At 40.3% G+C, this 14978-nt stretch overlaps 1 protein-coding gene across 1 annotated transcript; it reads left to right on the top strand.

Annotated features, from left to right (window-relative positions):
• Positions 1–1650: 1650 nt before the first annotated feature.
• Positions 1651–14095, top strand: LOC103709283 (cyclic nucleotide-gated ion channel 2). Its single transcript, XM_039127524.1, has 8 exons — positions 1651–1926; positions 2017–2650; positions 4242–4457; positions 11188–11513; positions 11766–11877; positions 11980–12216; positions 13006–13092; positions 13218–14095. Exons 1-8 carry the CDS (start codon positions 1811–1813, stop codon positions 13710–13712), a joined length of 2223 nt encoding a protein of 740 aa, XP_038983452.1. The 5' UTR covers positions 1651–1810; the 3' UTR covers positions 13713–14095.
• The last annotated feature ends 883 nt before the right edge of the window (positions 14096–14978 follow it).

Genomic DNA, 14978 nt, shown 5'->3' on the forward strand with positions numbered 1-14978 from the left:
CAGAAAACGCAAAGTAGTAACAAAAATATTTGAAGCATGAATCTCATGGGTTATGAAATCTTTTGAATTGATCTTTTCGAAGATCCTAGTCCATACATTTAGGAGTGGCATTGGATTAGTTACATACAGACTATAGACCATATAAAAGGAAGAGATTGCCCAAACCTGAATCAACCATCAATGGTTTCACTCCACACATGATCACAAATACATAGAGCGAACCATCCTTGAAAAAAATGACTTGCTTAGTGAATTATTGGACCTCTTAAGATAAATATTGAACTAGTTTCTTGCCCGTAAGTAAAAAGTTACTTTGCTCTCTCCTGGAGGAAAAAGCTTGCTCCTCACATTGGGAGAAATTATATCCTGCACAGCATGCACCATATAGCCGTATACGCCATCAATCACAACTGCTTATTTCTATAGATCTTATCCATTATGCACTCATCTTTAATGCATTGCTACAAAAATGAATGGCTGTGTTTGACAGCATGCCGTGTCGGATGAACTGAATTAGACCATACATAAGAAAAGGTCAAATAAGAGATGAGAAGGTAACTGAACAACTACTCTCATGCTGGTTGTTTAGATAAATAACAAAAGGTATCTGTTTCTCGATCTATTAAGTATAAGGTGATCTAAAATGGAAAAAATTATACCTGAGAGCAAGACAGGCAGCTATGAACATAGTGAACATTTCATTAATTAAGTGAAAATAAATAACAGTAGCACAGCCCTACTAGCTATCCAAATTTTTTGCCCCCAAAAAGATTGTGAAATTGGTATTCTGCCTTAAAAAAATAAAAGAATTGTGAAACCGGTGACTAATTAATGGAGGTAGCCTTAGTGTATTACAAATGTTATATTTTAGGGAACGAATGGTAAGTATAAACTAGGGTTTTTTTTTGTATAAATAACCTTCTAAAAATTCAAATTTACATGAATACATTCTTAAAGTTTATATTTATATTTGTACCTTTATAAAATACTATTTTTGTACAAATATCCTTAATATAATAGTTCTTCTAACACTGTCAATAAAAACTATATTTTTTAATTAAAAATAAAATAAAAATTTTAAATTATCTTTTTGTTTCTTCTAAATATACAGAATTATATGAATATCTTTATAAAATTGTTACTTGCTTGTACACTCTTATAAATATTTTTTTTTTACGTCTATCCATTAAAAATATTTTAGTCATTTTAATTTGAAACCGTTAATTTTTTTAACAGCGTTAAGCGTTAAATGACATGAGTACATATGCAAAAATAAGGATAAAAAAAACATAACAGTAAAATAAGTGTTTTACAAGAGTATATATATAAATATTTATTTTGAAAAAAATATTTTCATAAAATCTGATATTTAAAAAAATATTTACACAAAAAATTTATAAACTAAAAATATAAATAGAAAATAAGTCCCTCACCCGTGTCACGCTGTCCTCTGCCCCTCCAATGCACCAATGAAATACTGGCAGAAGCTACAAACACCGTTTTTTTTTTTTTTTTTTTTGCTGAAAACAGGTTCTCATATAGTACGTGTACGAATACACCCAATAAAATCAAAAAAATACTAGCTCACCATCGACACTCTTTTTATAACAGAAAGAGAAATGAGTTTGTGTGAGAAAGAGAGGAGCGTGAAGTGCGTGCTTCTCCGTAGTACTGTACCTCCCACATGTCACGTAGCTCCTTTGCATCCCAACATTTATGAACACCCCCACCTCCAAATCCTCAGACCGGAATTCGATCGAGAGAGAGAGAGTTTTGTTTCCGTTCTTCTATAGATGATATATCGCCGGCGATGAGCTTCCAAATGCAGTGCCTTAAACCTGCTGCCGTAAATGGATCCGGCAATCCCCTCGCCGACATCACCTCCGCTCGCCGTCGCCACCACTGCTCCCGCCATTCTGCTCGCTGGTAAGCCATCAAAACCAATCGCCACCCTCGATATATAGCCCCGTTCAATCCAGAGATGATGTGTTTCGTTTTATTTTATTTTTTTTGTAGGTGGGCTCGGTTCTCCCGGCGATGGAAGTTCCGCCTCGGCGGCGTCGGCGACGACGACGAGGCCGCGCCGTCATCGCCGAAGGGCGAGTGCTACGCGTGCACGCAGGCGGGGGCGCCGGCGTTCCACTCGACGAGCTGCGACCGCGCGCACGCCCCGGAGTGGGAGGCCAGCGCCGGCTCCTCCCTCATCCCCATCCAGAACACCGCGGGCGCCGGCGAGCGGCTGTCCGGGGGGCGGCCGGCGCGGGCGTTTGGGGCGGTGCTGGACCCGCGGAGCGGCAGCGTGCAGATGTGGAACCGGGGGCTGCTGCTGGCCCGCGCGGTGGCGCTGGCGGCGGACCCCGTCTTCTTCTACGCCGTGTCGCTCGGGGCGGCGGCGGAGGGGGAGGGGGGAGGGTGCGTGGTGGGGATGGACGGGAGGCTGGGGGCGGCGGTGGCGGCAGTAAGGACGTGCGCGGACGCAGTGCACGTGCTGCACGTGTGGATGCAGCTGAGGCTGGCGTACGTGTCGCGGGAGTCGCTCGTGGTGGGGTGTGGGAAGCTCGTGTGGGATCCACGGGCCATCGCCTCCCACTACCTCCGCTCCCTCAAGGGTTTCTGGTTCGACCTCTTCGTCATCCTTCCCTTACCCCAGGTATTGTTCCCTATCGCTAGCATAGAGAAGATACAGGAGCGATCTCCACGGAACAACTCAGGATCTCATCTAAAAAGATTAAGTAAAAGATAATTCTTAGATTTTTTAGCCGTGTTACCCGTGTAGAGGATCTCTTCGACGAATAATTAATGTGGGACTAAACACACGTCCACATGAATCCCCGCATTTATAATGTTCGAATAATTGATGCATAAATTTAATATCCATGAAAAAGGTTGAAAGTAAATCTTCCACCACCTAGCAGTTCGCATATCCCACAAACTAAAATATATCTCCAAGAAGATGAGAGAAATTATGATCTTTTTAGAAATTTTAAAGTTTATAAGGGGTTAGATTCAAAAATTGCCTTGATTCAAAATAGTAACTGCCGTTGTATCCAAGAGGGAAGACGGCAACAGCCTATTCACACCTCTCTCGTGACATGAATCCCGCCTCATGCAGGACCCGCGAGGAAAACATGTCAGGGGCAGCTCAGCTGTCTTCTCTCAACAGCAAACAGAATTTCTTCCGGATCCCTTTTTCTTTTTTCCAATAAGAACTCGACAGCACACCATTCAAGTACTGAGAGACAGCTGCTCGGTATGATTGGGTCTGGGGGATCTGACACCGTAGGTCCGTGCCATGCACGGTGATGATGCGCTGTCAGGGGGCGTTTATTTGCGTCGGTACAGCCAGGGCCTAGATCCGCATTTCTCCTCTCAACAGCATTTGTCGATTTCCGCAATTCTACCTTGATCCCACAACGTCCTGTCCGGGAGGTCTAAGAGGTCCATTTTGGCCTTTTAAAGCTACTAATAGGCCCGGGTCCTACCTTTGTGATTAGGTATCACGGGTCTAAATTGATTACGGCGAGAGGATGGCATACCTTTGAGTCATTAGTTCCGAGAGCAAAACTCAAGGCTGCCTAGAAAAGTGCCTTCCATGCGAAGCAAGTTCTGGAGGCCCGGTGCATCATCCTGAAGAAAAATTTAGTAGAGTGATTGAGTGGATTCTACAGAAGAGGCCGGAAGTATTCGACCATCCACTTCTAAAGGACATCCGGCAGCTGTTGTAGGAGTGTGATGTCTTTCAAGCTGTGCATGTATTCCGGGAGACGAACAGAACTGTTGACTGGATCGCCTCCTTTGCTGCTCATCATTCTCGAGAGATTCTCTGGACTCGCTTTGTATATATTCCTCCACCTCTGTAGAGTATTTTGTCCCTTGACTCAGTAGGCAGGGCTCGCGCGAGACCAGTGTGAGCTGCCGATGTACCAAAAAAAAAAAAAGAAAAGCATCACACTAAATTAATTATTTGATATTTTTCTCTAAAATCTGTGCTTTTATAATAAAATAATCTTTCAATTTATAGGGAGGGGATGTTATAAATTCTAGAATATTCCACCGATCATGGCTATTTGCACAAACTCTTAGCCTAATTTTAATGGCATTTATCTAAAATCCAACAAATGATGAATGCTCTATGTCTAAAGCTATGTAATTTTCATAAGCACATTAATATAAGTACACATGCAATATGTATTTTCATCCATACATTTTGACAATTTTAAAATATTTCTAAATTTGTGCAGATTGTCTTCTGGTTTGTGCTGCCAAAATTGGTCAAAGAGGAAGAGCTCAAGCTTATAGCAACGATCCTCCTATCGATTTTCTTGTTCCAATTTCTTCCCAAGGTTTATCACAGCATCTGTATGATGAGGAGTATGCAGAAGGTCACTGGCTACATATTTGGAACCATTTGGTGGGGTTTTGGGCTCAACCTTATTGTCTATTTCACCGCATCGCATGTAAGTATGAGCTACTCGCCACCTTAATCTAGACTTAAGAGAGCAACATTTTGATTGCCTTAGAGGATTAGCTAATATCACGCCCCGACCCCAGCACCCGGGTCCGGCACGCGACCGGCCGCATGAGCCCTAGAGCAGTGCCCTAAAAATCATGCAAGGCCTAAGATAAACAATAATTCCAATAATTCCATAAATGCCAAAATCAAAGATTGATGTAATTCAATCAAATCCAGCTACAATGTACTGATTTATTACATAATTTCAAATGTCCATAAATAAAAGATAAATTGACTTCTAATTATCTAGCAGTCTGACTCCAGATCGAGCTCACTTCTTGTCCCATCCGACAGATTCTACGAATCCAGTGCCTCTGAAAAAAAATGGAAGTGTAGTATGAGCTTTTCCAGCCCATTAAGAATCCCAACAGCCACACACGATAAAATCATAAAATAATCAAGTATCAAAATATATATATCATTTCATCATTTCAAAAGCTCAACAAACAACAAATATACGTAATCAGTACATATACACAAATCCTTTTTCACATTATGTGATCCATTCCCGTATTGCTCAAATTCCAAAGTTTTCAAACTTTTCATTTCTGGCGTTAGACTAACCAAGATCATGTCCCAGTCCAAGACTGCACAAATCCCACGCATAAGCTCGTGGCAGCTATCCCACGCGTAAGCCCGTGGAGGCTATCCTACGCATAAGCTCGTAGAGGCTATCCCACGCGTAAGCCCGTGGAGGCTATCCCACGCATCAGCTCGTGGCAGCTATCCTACGCATAAGCTCGTAGAGGCTATCTCATGACAAGGTTAGTCCAACCCATATTACATGTCTAGTTTTACATGTTCAATCACATTCCCATCACATCTCATATTTTCATAAATTTTCAAAATATGTTATTTCTTCCCAAATGAATTTATCTCAATATATTCATTATAAACAACATGCACGCCTCATAGGTGCCGCATCAACTCATAAACAATAACAACATAATAATGAAAATATGTTGATAAAAATTCATCTCATATGTGTCATATCAACTCACAAGCAATAACAACAAAACCGTAAAATAAATCCAACGATAAATTAATATATGCATAGAAGTGCTCAGATGTAGGGATTCTTACCGAAATTGTAGACTGACTCAAATACAGTCCGAATCACAACCTACGCGCTGGGGTACTGAGTCCCCTGATCAAAACCTCCTGGCTCTGCCGACTCTTCCTCTACAACATCAATTACAAATCACAAACTAAATCATTTAATATTTAAATATTCCAAACCATAATTGATATTTACTATAGGGTCCATAACCAGATCCCCAAACATCTCAATCTCTCCAAGTCTAGGGCAGTCGGGGTGGCCCGACTCCCACCCTTGTACCACCGGCCCATGTCGTCGCCAGCCGTGGCCGCTGCCACGCCGGCAACGATGGCCGGTCCCGATGAAAAGACCAAAAGAAGGGTGGATGATAGAGAAGGGTTCTTCCTCCACCTCCTTGGTCCAAGGGCAACAGCCGGGGTGGCTGTGCCCTCACCTTCCCCACCCTCGGCCACCATTGGCCGAACCATCGCCGGCCGCCCCTGCTGCAGTCACCGGCGATGGTGGCCGGCCAAGAGAAAGAGAGAAGAAGAAGTCTCTTCCTCTTCTTCTTCTTTTCCTTCTCCTCTTATTATTATTATTATTATTATATTCTTATTTTCCCTCCTTTTTCTTCTTCTTCTTCTCCTTCTTCTTCTTTCCAACCGACACAGACCCCTCCCCCTTCCTCCATTTCTTCCACGGAAAGGCCACCGTGATGGTGGCTCGGCCCCCAACCGACGACACCCAGCCGCCGTCGCCGCCGCCGGTGGCCAACCGACGAGGGAAAGAGGAGGAGAGGATGGGATCCCAAGGAAGAAGACCTCGGATCCACCCTCCCTCATCACATACATAGCCTAGAAAACCCTCTCCGACCCTCACATAGACCCGACCGACCCCCAATACCATGGATCTCGTCCCATCCCGGCGGCCGGCGGCGGCAACAACCGGAAAGAAGAGGCCGAAACAGGGGTACCCTGTTTCGGACCCTTCTCCGATGATTCACCGGCCAAATCCCCAATCCAACACATCCCTAACCCTAGCAAAGGAAACACAAGGGCCGAGCCATGCTTACCTCGGTCTGGTGGGGGTGTTCCGGCGATCTTTCCAGCGAGAAATCGGAGAGAAAGCCTTGAGAAAATCCTCGGATCCCAAGCTGTGGAGGATCTTCACCGAAGGGAAGAGAAAGACTTGGAGCTTCCCTCGCGGCCGGCCGGATCTCGGTCTCCTCCGGCGAGTCGCCTCCCCCGACGACCGGCCTCCCCTCACGCCGCCGCCTCCCCCCTTTGCAACCTCCTCTTCCACGATCGTGCCTAGGGCACGATCATAAGAGGGATACGGGTCCGGTCTTTTCGGGCCGGCCCGTTAACCTCTTTTATTTTTTCTGGATTTTTACATTCTCTCCCCCTTAAAAAAATTTCGTCCTCGAAATTGACTTACTTGAAGCCTCAAACTTTTAAAAAAATGCATCCGTTATATCATCCCTGAGATCTCAAGTAGTCTCCCTCTCGGAGTCCCTACTCACAAGATTTTGACATACAAAAATCACAGCATCTCAAAACTTGATCCTTTCTATTTACCACACATAGTAAGTTCTTTTGATCTCCTTCAAAAGAATTCCAAACTCCCAACCTTGGATTAAAATGCCATAATTATATCCCAAAGAAATTAATTTCTCTTAATTCTGCCCAGAGAATAATTGGCTTGACAGAAATAGGAGAAATCTTTAGTATCAAATGCTCTTAATATTCTATAATCATTTTTCTTTTCTTTCTCCCACATCATTCCAACAAATAAGAGATTCATGTTAAAACATTCCAAGTCTAAGACCAACCAAAGAATCATCATCCGTAAATGCTAAATTTAACATGCCCAAGATTCTCCCAAAAGTTGTCAACAATAGAAGAATCCACTGGTGAGAATTACATAGCTACCTTTAGATCATCCATAGAATCAACAACATTCTCCTGAAACTAACTCAAGTATTTCATCATAATGCCTTTTAGATCAAATATTAATGATCTTAACCAGTTTCAAAATAAGTCAAACCACCACACTTCCGCTGCACTCTCTGATTTAATTCATTTAATTCTCTAAAGTCACAAAATGATTTCTGACTAAAGTATCACTTTGCATTGAGACTAAGAAACTCCAAATTTCAAATTTCCAAGTAGAACTAGAGCAAAACCTTTAAATCTTTTTGTCCTCGGTTTATATAGAGTATACTTACCATAACTAACCCCCAATCCTTTAGTCAAGTTTAAGGTCACGATCTCCACAACCTTTTTAGAATCCAAAATATCTAGGTTTAATTTAAAGGGGGATAATTCTTGTATTCCTTTAGCAATTTAATTAGAAGATCTACATTGATTTCCTTCCAACAGAATTTACTTCAAATTCAATGGGTTAGATGTCATTGAACCAATACACTATGATTAGAATTTAACTCGATCGATCTCCTGATCTTCCTTCACCAAGATTCTTAACATCCATCAGTAATGCTATATATGATAATTCATGTAAGCATCTCATGACCGAAGTTTCTACTCAATATGACATTTATTAGTGGCTTCATCAATAATGACAAAAGATCCCTGCTCAAATCTTAAACCTAGGCTTGAGTTTTAAATTAACACATCAAATAGTCTTCTACAATTATAAGTAAAATCCAGTAGCCCAATCCAAATATGAGAATTCAAATAATTAGAATTCTCCCATCAATATGCATACTCTATGGCCTCAAAATAATCAAATACATCCATAGGAAATAGACCTATTTGCAATATCCAACATGCCAACACCAGATATAATCCACATACATTTTCAACTTCGAAGAACGTTCCTTTCAATATTATGAAATCTCCTTAGCTTACTCCAATACTAAATCAACGTACAAATCCCACTCTAATAATTAGCAGCAAAACCAAAAGTATGATCACATCAAAATCCAAATCAAATTTGAACTTTCAAATCATTTAAATAATATCTGAACATGGTATGCTCGATATGCCATTGTTGACCTACACTTATCTTAGGTCAAACCTCTCTTATCATGATCAAAGACAATTTATACTTTCCTTCCGTATGCATCGAAAACCAAACCGATGCATACATTTTATCACAAGGCCAAGTGGTCTTATAGCTTAAGCACTGAATTTAATTATCATGTCCAAAGTGATCATAACCTTAAGCTATGATATATTTCTGTCACGATCCCTAGTGATCTTAAACATATGCTTAGATTCCAACTGGTCACATTTTCCAATAATCTTAAACCTCAAACTTTAATGCCACTAAGGCCACAGTCCCTAGTGGTCTTAAACCTTAGATTATAATATCATTCTTGTTACAATCTCAAGTGATTATAAACCAAATCTCTGATAGTTTTTCTATCATAATTCTCCACTGATACTCACCTGAACATAAACCCTAGGATACCTTAACCTTAAGCTCTGATACCACTCTGTCACGCCCCGAACCCATCACCCGGGTCCGGCACGCGACCGGCCTCCCCTCACGCCGCCGCCTCCCCCCTTTGCAACCTCCTCTTCCACGATCGTGCCTAGGGCACGATCATAAGAGGGATACGGGTCCGGTCTTTTCGGGCCGGCCCGTTAACCTCTCTTTTTTTTTTTTCTGGGTTTTTACAGCTAACATGCTAAACAAAGCCTGTTGATCATCAAATCAGCATGATATCTTTTTTTTTTTCCAACAAAAAAAAATAAATAAGGTAGAGAATTTGGTGCTTGACAGAGAAAACATACATAGGAGACTCCAGAGCTGCATGTTTTTATTATGTTAATGGAGATGCTAACCACCTGGCCAATTTGTTAGCGACTAGAGAAATCAAGGTTTTCCAAAACTAGATACATTGGCTCTGCAAATCGTCTCCCTGTAGGTCTTAGCTTCTTGCTTAGAGTGAATATAGGGCATGCAACATTTCAAAGGACAATGATTCAGTCTTCAATGAAAATAAAAATGGAGGATTGAAGTAAACCTTCACAACTACCAATCTATTTCAAGAAAATTCTCCATATCTTTGAATAAAACAAAATTCAGGTTATGTTTGGAGAATACCTGTGCGTGGCAAATTTTGTAATATTTCGCATGGATTTATTATGATTATAAACAATTGATTAAGCACAGCTTAATTCCATTTGAGTCCAAAGTGTAGCACAATGTAATCCTGCATTTGGACTCTCTAATGTCCTATCACAACCAAAGACCTCACTCTAAAAAGACTACTCGGAAGGTTGTTATTTGGGTTTCTTAGCTCTGTGTAAGTACTAAAGATTTACTCAGTGTTTAGCTGATTTGGGGCTAAACGGGTCCTCACATGTCCTCCTCTACTCAACCTATTTTTATTTAAAAGCACTAATGACGCTAGGAGGGAACTCCATCAAGCCATACTCTACATGATGTTGGAATTGCTGTAGTCCAGTTCACACTACTTCAAGGTCTCTCACTCACCTTTTCTTTGGTGTATTACTTGAAAGTAATCATTAGAGCTTCTTGTTATGCATTGACTCAGACCATGACTCAATAAAACCCCTTCTTGATCATTATGAGCTCCTTTTAAAAGAGAAATCCATCTAACTTGATCCTGCCTAGTGCATGCTACTAGAAATTTCCATCTGAAGTAAAATGTTTGCTTGTTCCGTTTTATGGAAACAATTATTTCAATGCTGTTTTAGGAACTTCAGGCATTGGAAACCATAAGGCATAGATGCAATCTGGAGATAGCCTCAGGCTGACTCTTGCCAACCACTGCTTTAGTAAATTACATATTGTTCCTCCACCCAAACAACCAAGCAGTTGCCTGTTGAACCACCAGGAGCCTTCCATCAAGATATGGATTGTGTTCTCCAACCTAGACCTGAAAGACAAAAAGCATTCAACAAATCAGCTGCTAATAAAAAGTCGTGTAATGAACATTGGTTTTCCTCATACAACATCTATATGCATTGGATTGTCAAGATGTTGGTCATCCCTGATAACCATCATCTAGTTGGACATGTTACAAAATGAAACTAATGTTTTTGTCATCAGTTGTCAGATACAAATGTTTTTCAGTAGTGCTCAATTGACAAGGAAATTCTGAAGAAACTGAAAATCCATTGAAATTTAATCATAAAGTTAATTATCCAAGGACTGCATCTTCTAGCCTTTCCAAGGAAAGGACATGAAAAGTCCATGTGCATAACTCCTATCTCCATATGGGAAAGGTCCTGAGTTCAAATGTGGCTCCTAGCATCCCCACCAAAGAAAAAATGAAAAAGAAAACAAGAAAGAAAAATTCATTCTGTTTTACAGCATATGTTTTACTGGCACTTGGACTTGTTCTCATCTTGCTTAAGTGCATAAGCTTTATAACTTCGTACACATGCATGAGCATAGAATGTGTAGATGAATGTACTGAAATGATTAAAAGCAATGAAGTCCAGGCAGTTGTTTAAGTAATGCAATTGATAATCATGATACAGCTAAAATTCCACATCAATCTTAATCACTAGATACAAGCACATCTCCATCAGCTAGATGCTGTATAACAACAAAGATATGCTGAAAATTTCATCTTTCTTTCATTCTAAATGAGCTAGAAAAAAGTTAGTGTAATGTGCTTTGGTGCTATTTTCAGGTTGCTGGGGGCTGCTGGTATGTCCTTGCGATCCAACGTGTTGCCTCGTGCCTTCAACAGCAATGCCAGAAGAATAATAATTGTGATCTCATGTCAATGGCCTGTTCCAAAGAAGCCTGTAAACTCCTTTCATTACCAGCTGGCATCGATGAATTATCTTGCATCAATAACCTGACATTTGTGGGAAATCAAAATCTCCATGCATGCTTAAATGTAGATGGACCATTTCAGTATGGTATATATGATGCAGCTCTTCCTGTCATATCCAGCAACTCACTTGCTGTTAAGATTCTTTACCCTATATTTTGGGGCCTTATGACTCTCAGGTACTTTTCTTTTCCACCTTTTTTCCAGAAGAATTGTGTCAAAAGGGCAAAGCAATTGCTATTTACAGTTGCATTTCTCCCTGGTATGGCATATGGAATTCATACCTCACAAAACATTTCGCGTACTAGGTTTATGCTACTGCTAACAGAAATCTGTAGATTGTAAATCTCTCCTCATACTTAAAGCAAAATGAAGAAGAAAGTAGAGATGTTGTGTGTTTAATTACTGCTACAATCTTTGTTTTGCTGCAGCACTTTTGGCAATAATCTTGTTCCAACTAGTCAATGGCTGGAAGTGATATTCAGTATAGCAATAGTACTAAGTGGCCTCATGCTCTTTACTCTCTTGATTGGGAACATTCAGGTACTCATAAATAATTTCTTTTTACTTGTTTATCCATGAGTTTGGACAGTACATACTTATAAATGAGACCCTCAAGTCCTAACAGCTATTGTTCATGCATAGATCTTTCTGCATGCAGTCATGGCAAGGAGAAGAAAGATGCAGCTAAGGTTTCGAGACATGGAATGGTGGATGAAGCGAAGACAACTGCCCTCACGCTTGAGGCAGAGAGTACGACAGTATGAATGCCAGAGATGGGCCACGATGAGAGGGGAGGATGAAATGGAAATCATCAAGGACTTGCCAGATGGGCTAAGACGAGACATCAGGCGCTATCTCTGCCTCGATCTCATTAAGCAGGTGCTCTTTAGGACTAGACTGCAGATCTTGTATATACACTTGTGAGGTAAAGGATGACACTTCTTATATATTAAGTATGTTCACAGGGATGTCGCATGGTTTGATTCCAAAAACTCTCAAACCATATTTCTGGTGATCACTTGAAAAATCTAAAGAAGAATAAAGGCTGTTAGAATAAATCAACATGAATGAATCAGGATAGAGGAGAAAATCAGCAAAGCAGAATGAAAGATAGGCTCAATTGTAGTGGCCAAGTTCGGTAAAACTGTGTGAATTAAAGGTGAGCACACTACAGAAAGATTAGTGTCAACAATCTGAGATCAAAGGTGGCAATGTACCAAGTGAATCTGGTATGTGGACTGCATATTCTGAACGAACCTTTATCTGGTTTCGTATATTTCTTATTATCTATCTATTTTAGAATAATGAGTTTGACATTGGGTAGCCCTGACCAAAACCTTTGTAAGGTAAACAGATAAAATATAACATATCGAGATCAATTAGGATAGCCTATAGCAGAAGCCTTAGTAGGCAGATAAATAATCAAATGTAACACTGTTCTCCTCTTCTTTAATCAGCTAAGTTCAAAGCTCGAACAAAAATTCTAAACTAAACAAGAATGGGTGGCCCGAGCATTAGAAGATCGAAAATCCTAACAAAGGAAGAGCAATCCAAGCACTAATCAAAAGGAGTATACTGCATTTGCTTATGTCACTAGGATTCAGATAGCACTTGACGATTACATTATATGCTAGTAGCCTGATTAGCTCAGAAATATTTGTTCTTCAGGTGCCTTTGTTCCATAGCCTGGATGATCTTATCCTCGATAACATATGCGACAGAGTTAAGCACCTTGTCTTCTCCAAGGAGGAAAAGGTATGTAAGACAAATACAAACTAATTATGTCATCATCTAGAAGAAGCTGATGTACAGTTTTAGCTGTTAATATTCTTAATAATGACTGCATTCTAGCATATCTCAATCCATCAATATTGGTCCAGATCATTAGAGAAGGAGATCCAGTGCAGCGAATGGTTTTTATCGTACAGGGGCACTTGCAAAGCAGTCAAAAATTCAGCAAAGGAATGGTGGCAAAATGCATGCTAGGCCCTGGAAACTTTCTGGGAGATGAGCTCCTTTCATGGTGCCTCCGTCGCCCATTTATGAATCGGTTACCAGCTTCTTCAGCTACATTTGTTTGTGTTGAGCCAACAGAGGCCTTTGGATTAGATGCACACCACCTACTCTACATCACTGAGCACTTCAGGTACAAATTTGCAAATGATAGACTCAAGAGAACAGCAAGGTATTACTCGTCGAATTGGAGAACATGGGCAGCAGTTAACATTCAACTTGCATGGCGCCGTTACAAGGCCAAAACTAGAGGTGTGACGATTCAGCCATCAGAACTTGGTGACAGCGAATGCCGTCTTCGGCTTTTTGCAGCAATGTTCATGTCAATCCGACCTCATGATCACCTTGAGTTGTGTGGATAAGGTCTCAGTTTTGAGCTGACACATTTCTGTGGGAAGGATTCATTTTGCTGCCGAGCAAAATAATTTCAAGAAGATGGATTTCATCTAGAAGCATGAGAGAGAGAGAGAGAGAACAGTTCTACCAGGAAAACTTTAATGAACAGATTACTTCTTTTAAGATGAGAAGAATGGATTTTTTTTTTTGTAGTTTTCTGAAGGATAGAATTAATAAAGATCTTTGTTCTATAGAACTCAGCATTATGTGTTTCCATTCTATGGACAATTCAATATGCTTGTGAGGGAGGCATCAGAGAGATTGTTTGCATGGCCCATCCTCTGAAGTGCTTGTATTCTAATAATAATCTTCAGAGTCGAAGGGGGTGTTTTCAAAACAGAGAAGGGATGTGGAGACATGATGTCCTACTGCAGGGTAAAAATTCAGAATCATGACACTTTGGCCCATGTTGTATTCTTTTAAAATACATTCACTTCAGTCCAAAAAAACTCTCGCTGTTGAATAGAAATTCTCCTTCCAAATAAATTTTGCAGAAGCTGTCCAGCAAAACATCTTCCACTAATTTCTGAGTCCATTGAACATTGAACATTGAACATTGAACTTTTCTCAATATAGTTGTCATGATTTTTCTCTTCCATGAAACCCTTATTCAGGTTCTTTACAAGCTCATTTCAATGTGCCACGGTTCACAGGTTTAGAATAAGTCCTGAGAACCAGCATGTGGTCAAAAGAAAGATGAATGGCTTCTCTTCGCTGTTTCCTTAGTTATCCTCTTTCTGTTTTGATGCCTATATGATGAATGCCAACAAATTCGAAGCATTAGAGAGCATTTGTCTACTTACCCAACTAAGTTGAACACCTAAGTTTTCCATGAAATTTGTTTTATCAAACATTTTTCTCATGGATAACAGAAAACCAGAAGCTATTAGAACTTGTAGCATTCTCTGAGCTTCATGCCTCCTTTTTATTTTTCAACTTCATATTTGAAAATACGCCCATCAAGAGAAGCCATTTCATAGAGTTCATACTTTAAGTTTGGGTTTAATGCATCTGCCATAGCTGAAGAATGCCACTTATCACAAAAGGACCATCTAAAGCATTCGAATACAAAAATTACAGTTCTTAAAAATAACAATGTCACAAATAAAGGTATAGAATAAAGTATATATATTGAAGCAACAAAGAAGGAATCTGGAATAACAAAAAGATGGAAACTTAATTTCTCCACATGATCAAAACAACATCATAAAAAGAAAAAAAATGGCCTTATC

This window comes from Phoenix dactylifera, chromosome 6 (genome assembly GCF_009389715.1).
Source record: "Phoenix dactylifera cultivar Barhee BC4 chromosome 6, palm_55x_up_171113_PBpolish2nd_filt_p, whole genome shotgun sequence".
Taxonomy (NCBI): domain Eukaryota; kingdom Viridiplantae; phylum Streptophyta; class Magnoliopsida; order Arecales; family Arecaceae; genus Phoenix; species Phoenix dactylifera.

What these genes read in the sequence shown, in the direction of transcription:
- LOC103709283 (XM_039127524.1), top strand. Translation starts at nt 1,811, where the DNA reads ATGAGCTTCCAAATGCAGTGCCTTAAACCTGCTGCCGTAAATGGATCC. An exon ending in TCCCGCCATTCTGCTCGCTG is followed by an intron (nt 1,927 to 2,016) that starts GTAAGCCATCAA and finishes TTTTTTTTGTAG; the next exon opens with GTGGGCTCGGTTCTCCCGGC. An exon ending in TCTTGATTGGGAACATTCAG is followed by an intron (nt 11,878 to 11,979) that starts GTACTCATAAAT and finishes GTTCATGCATAG; the next exon opens with ATCTTTCTGCATGCAGTCAT.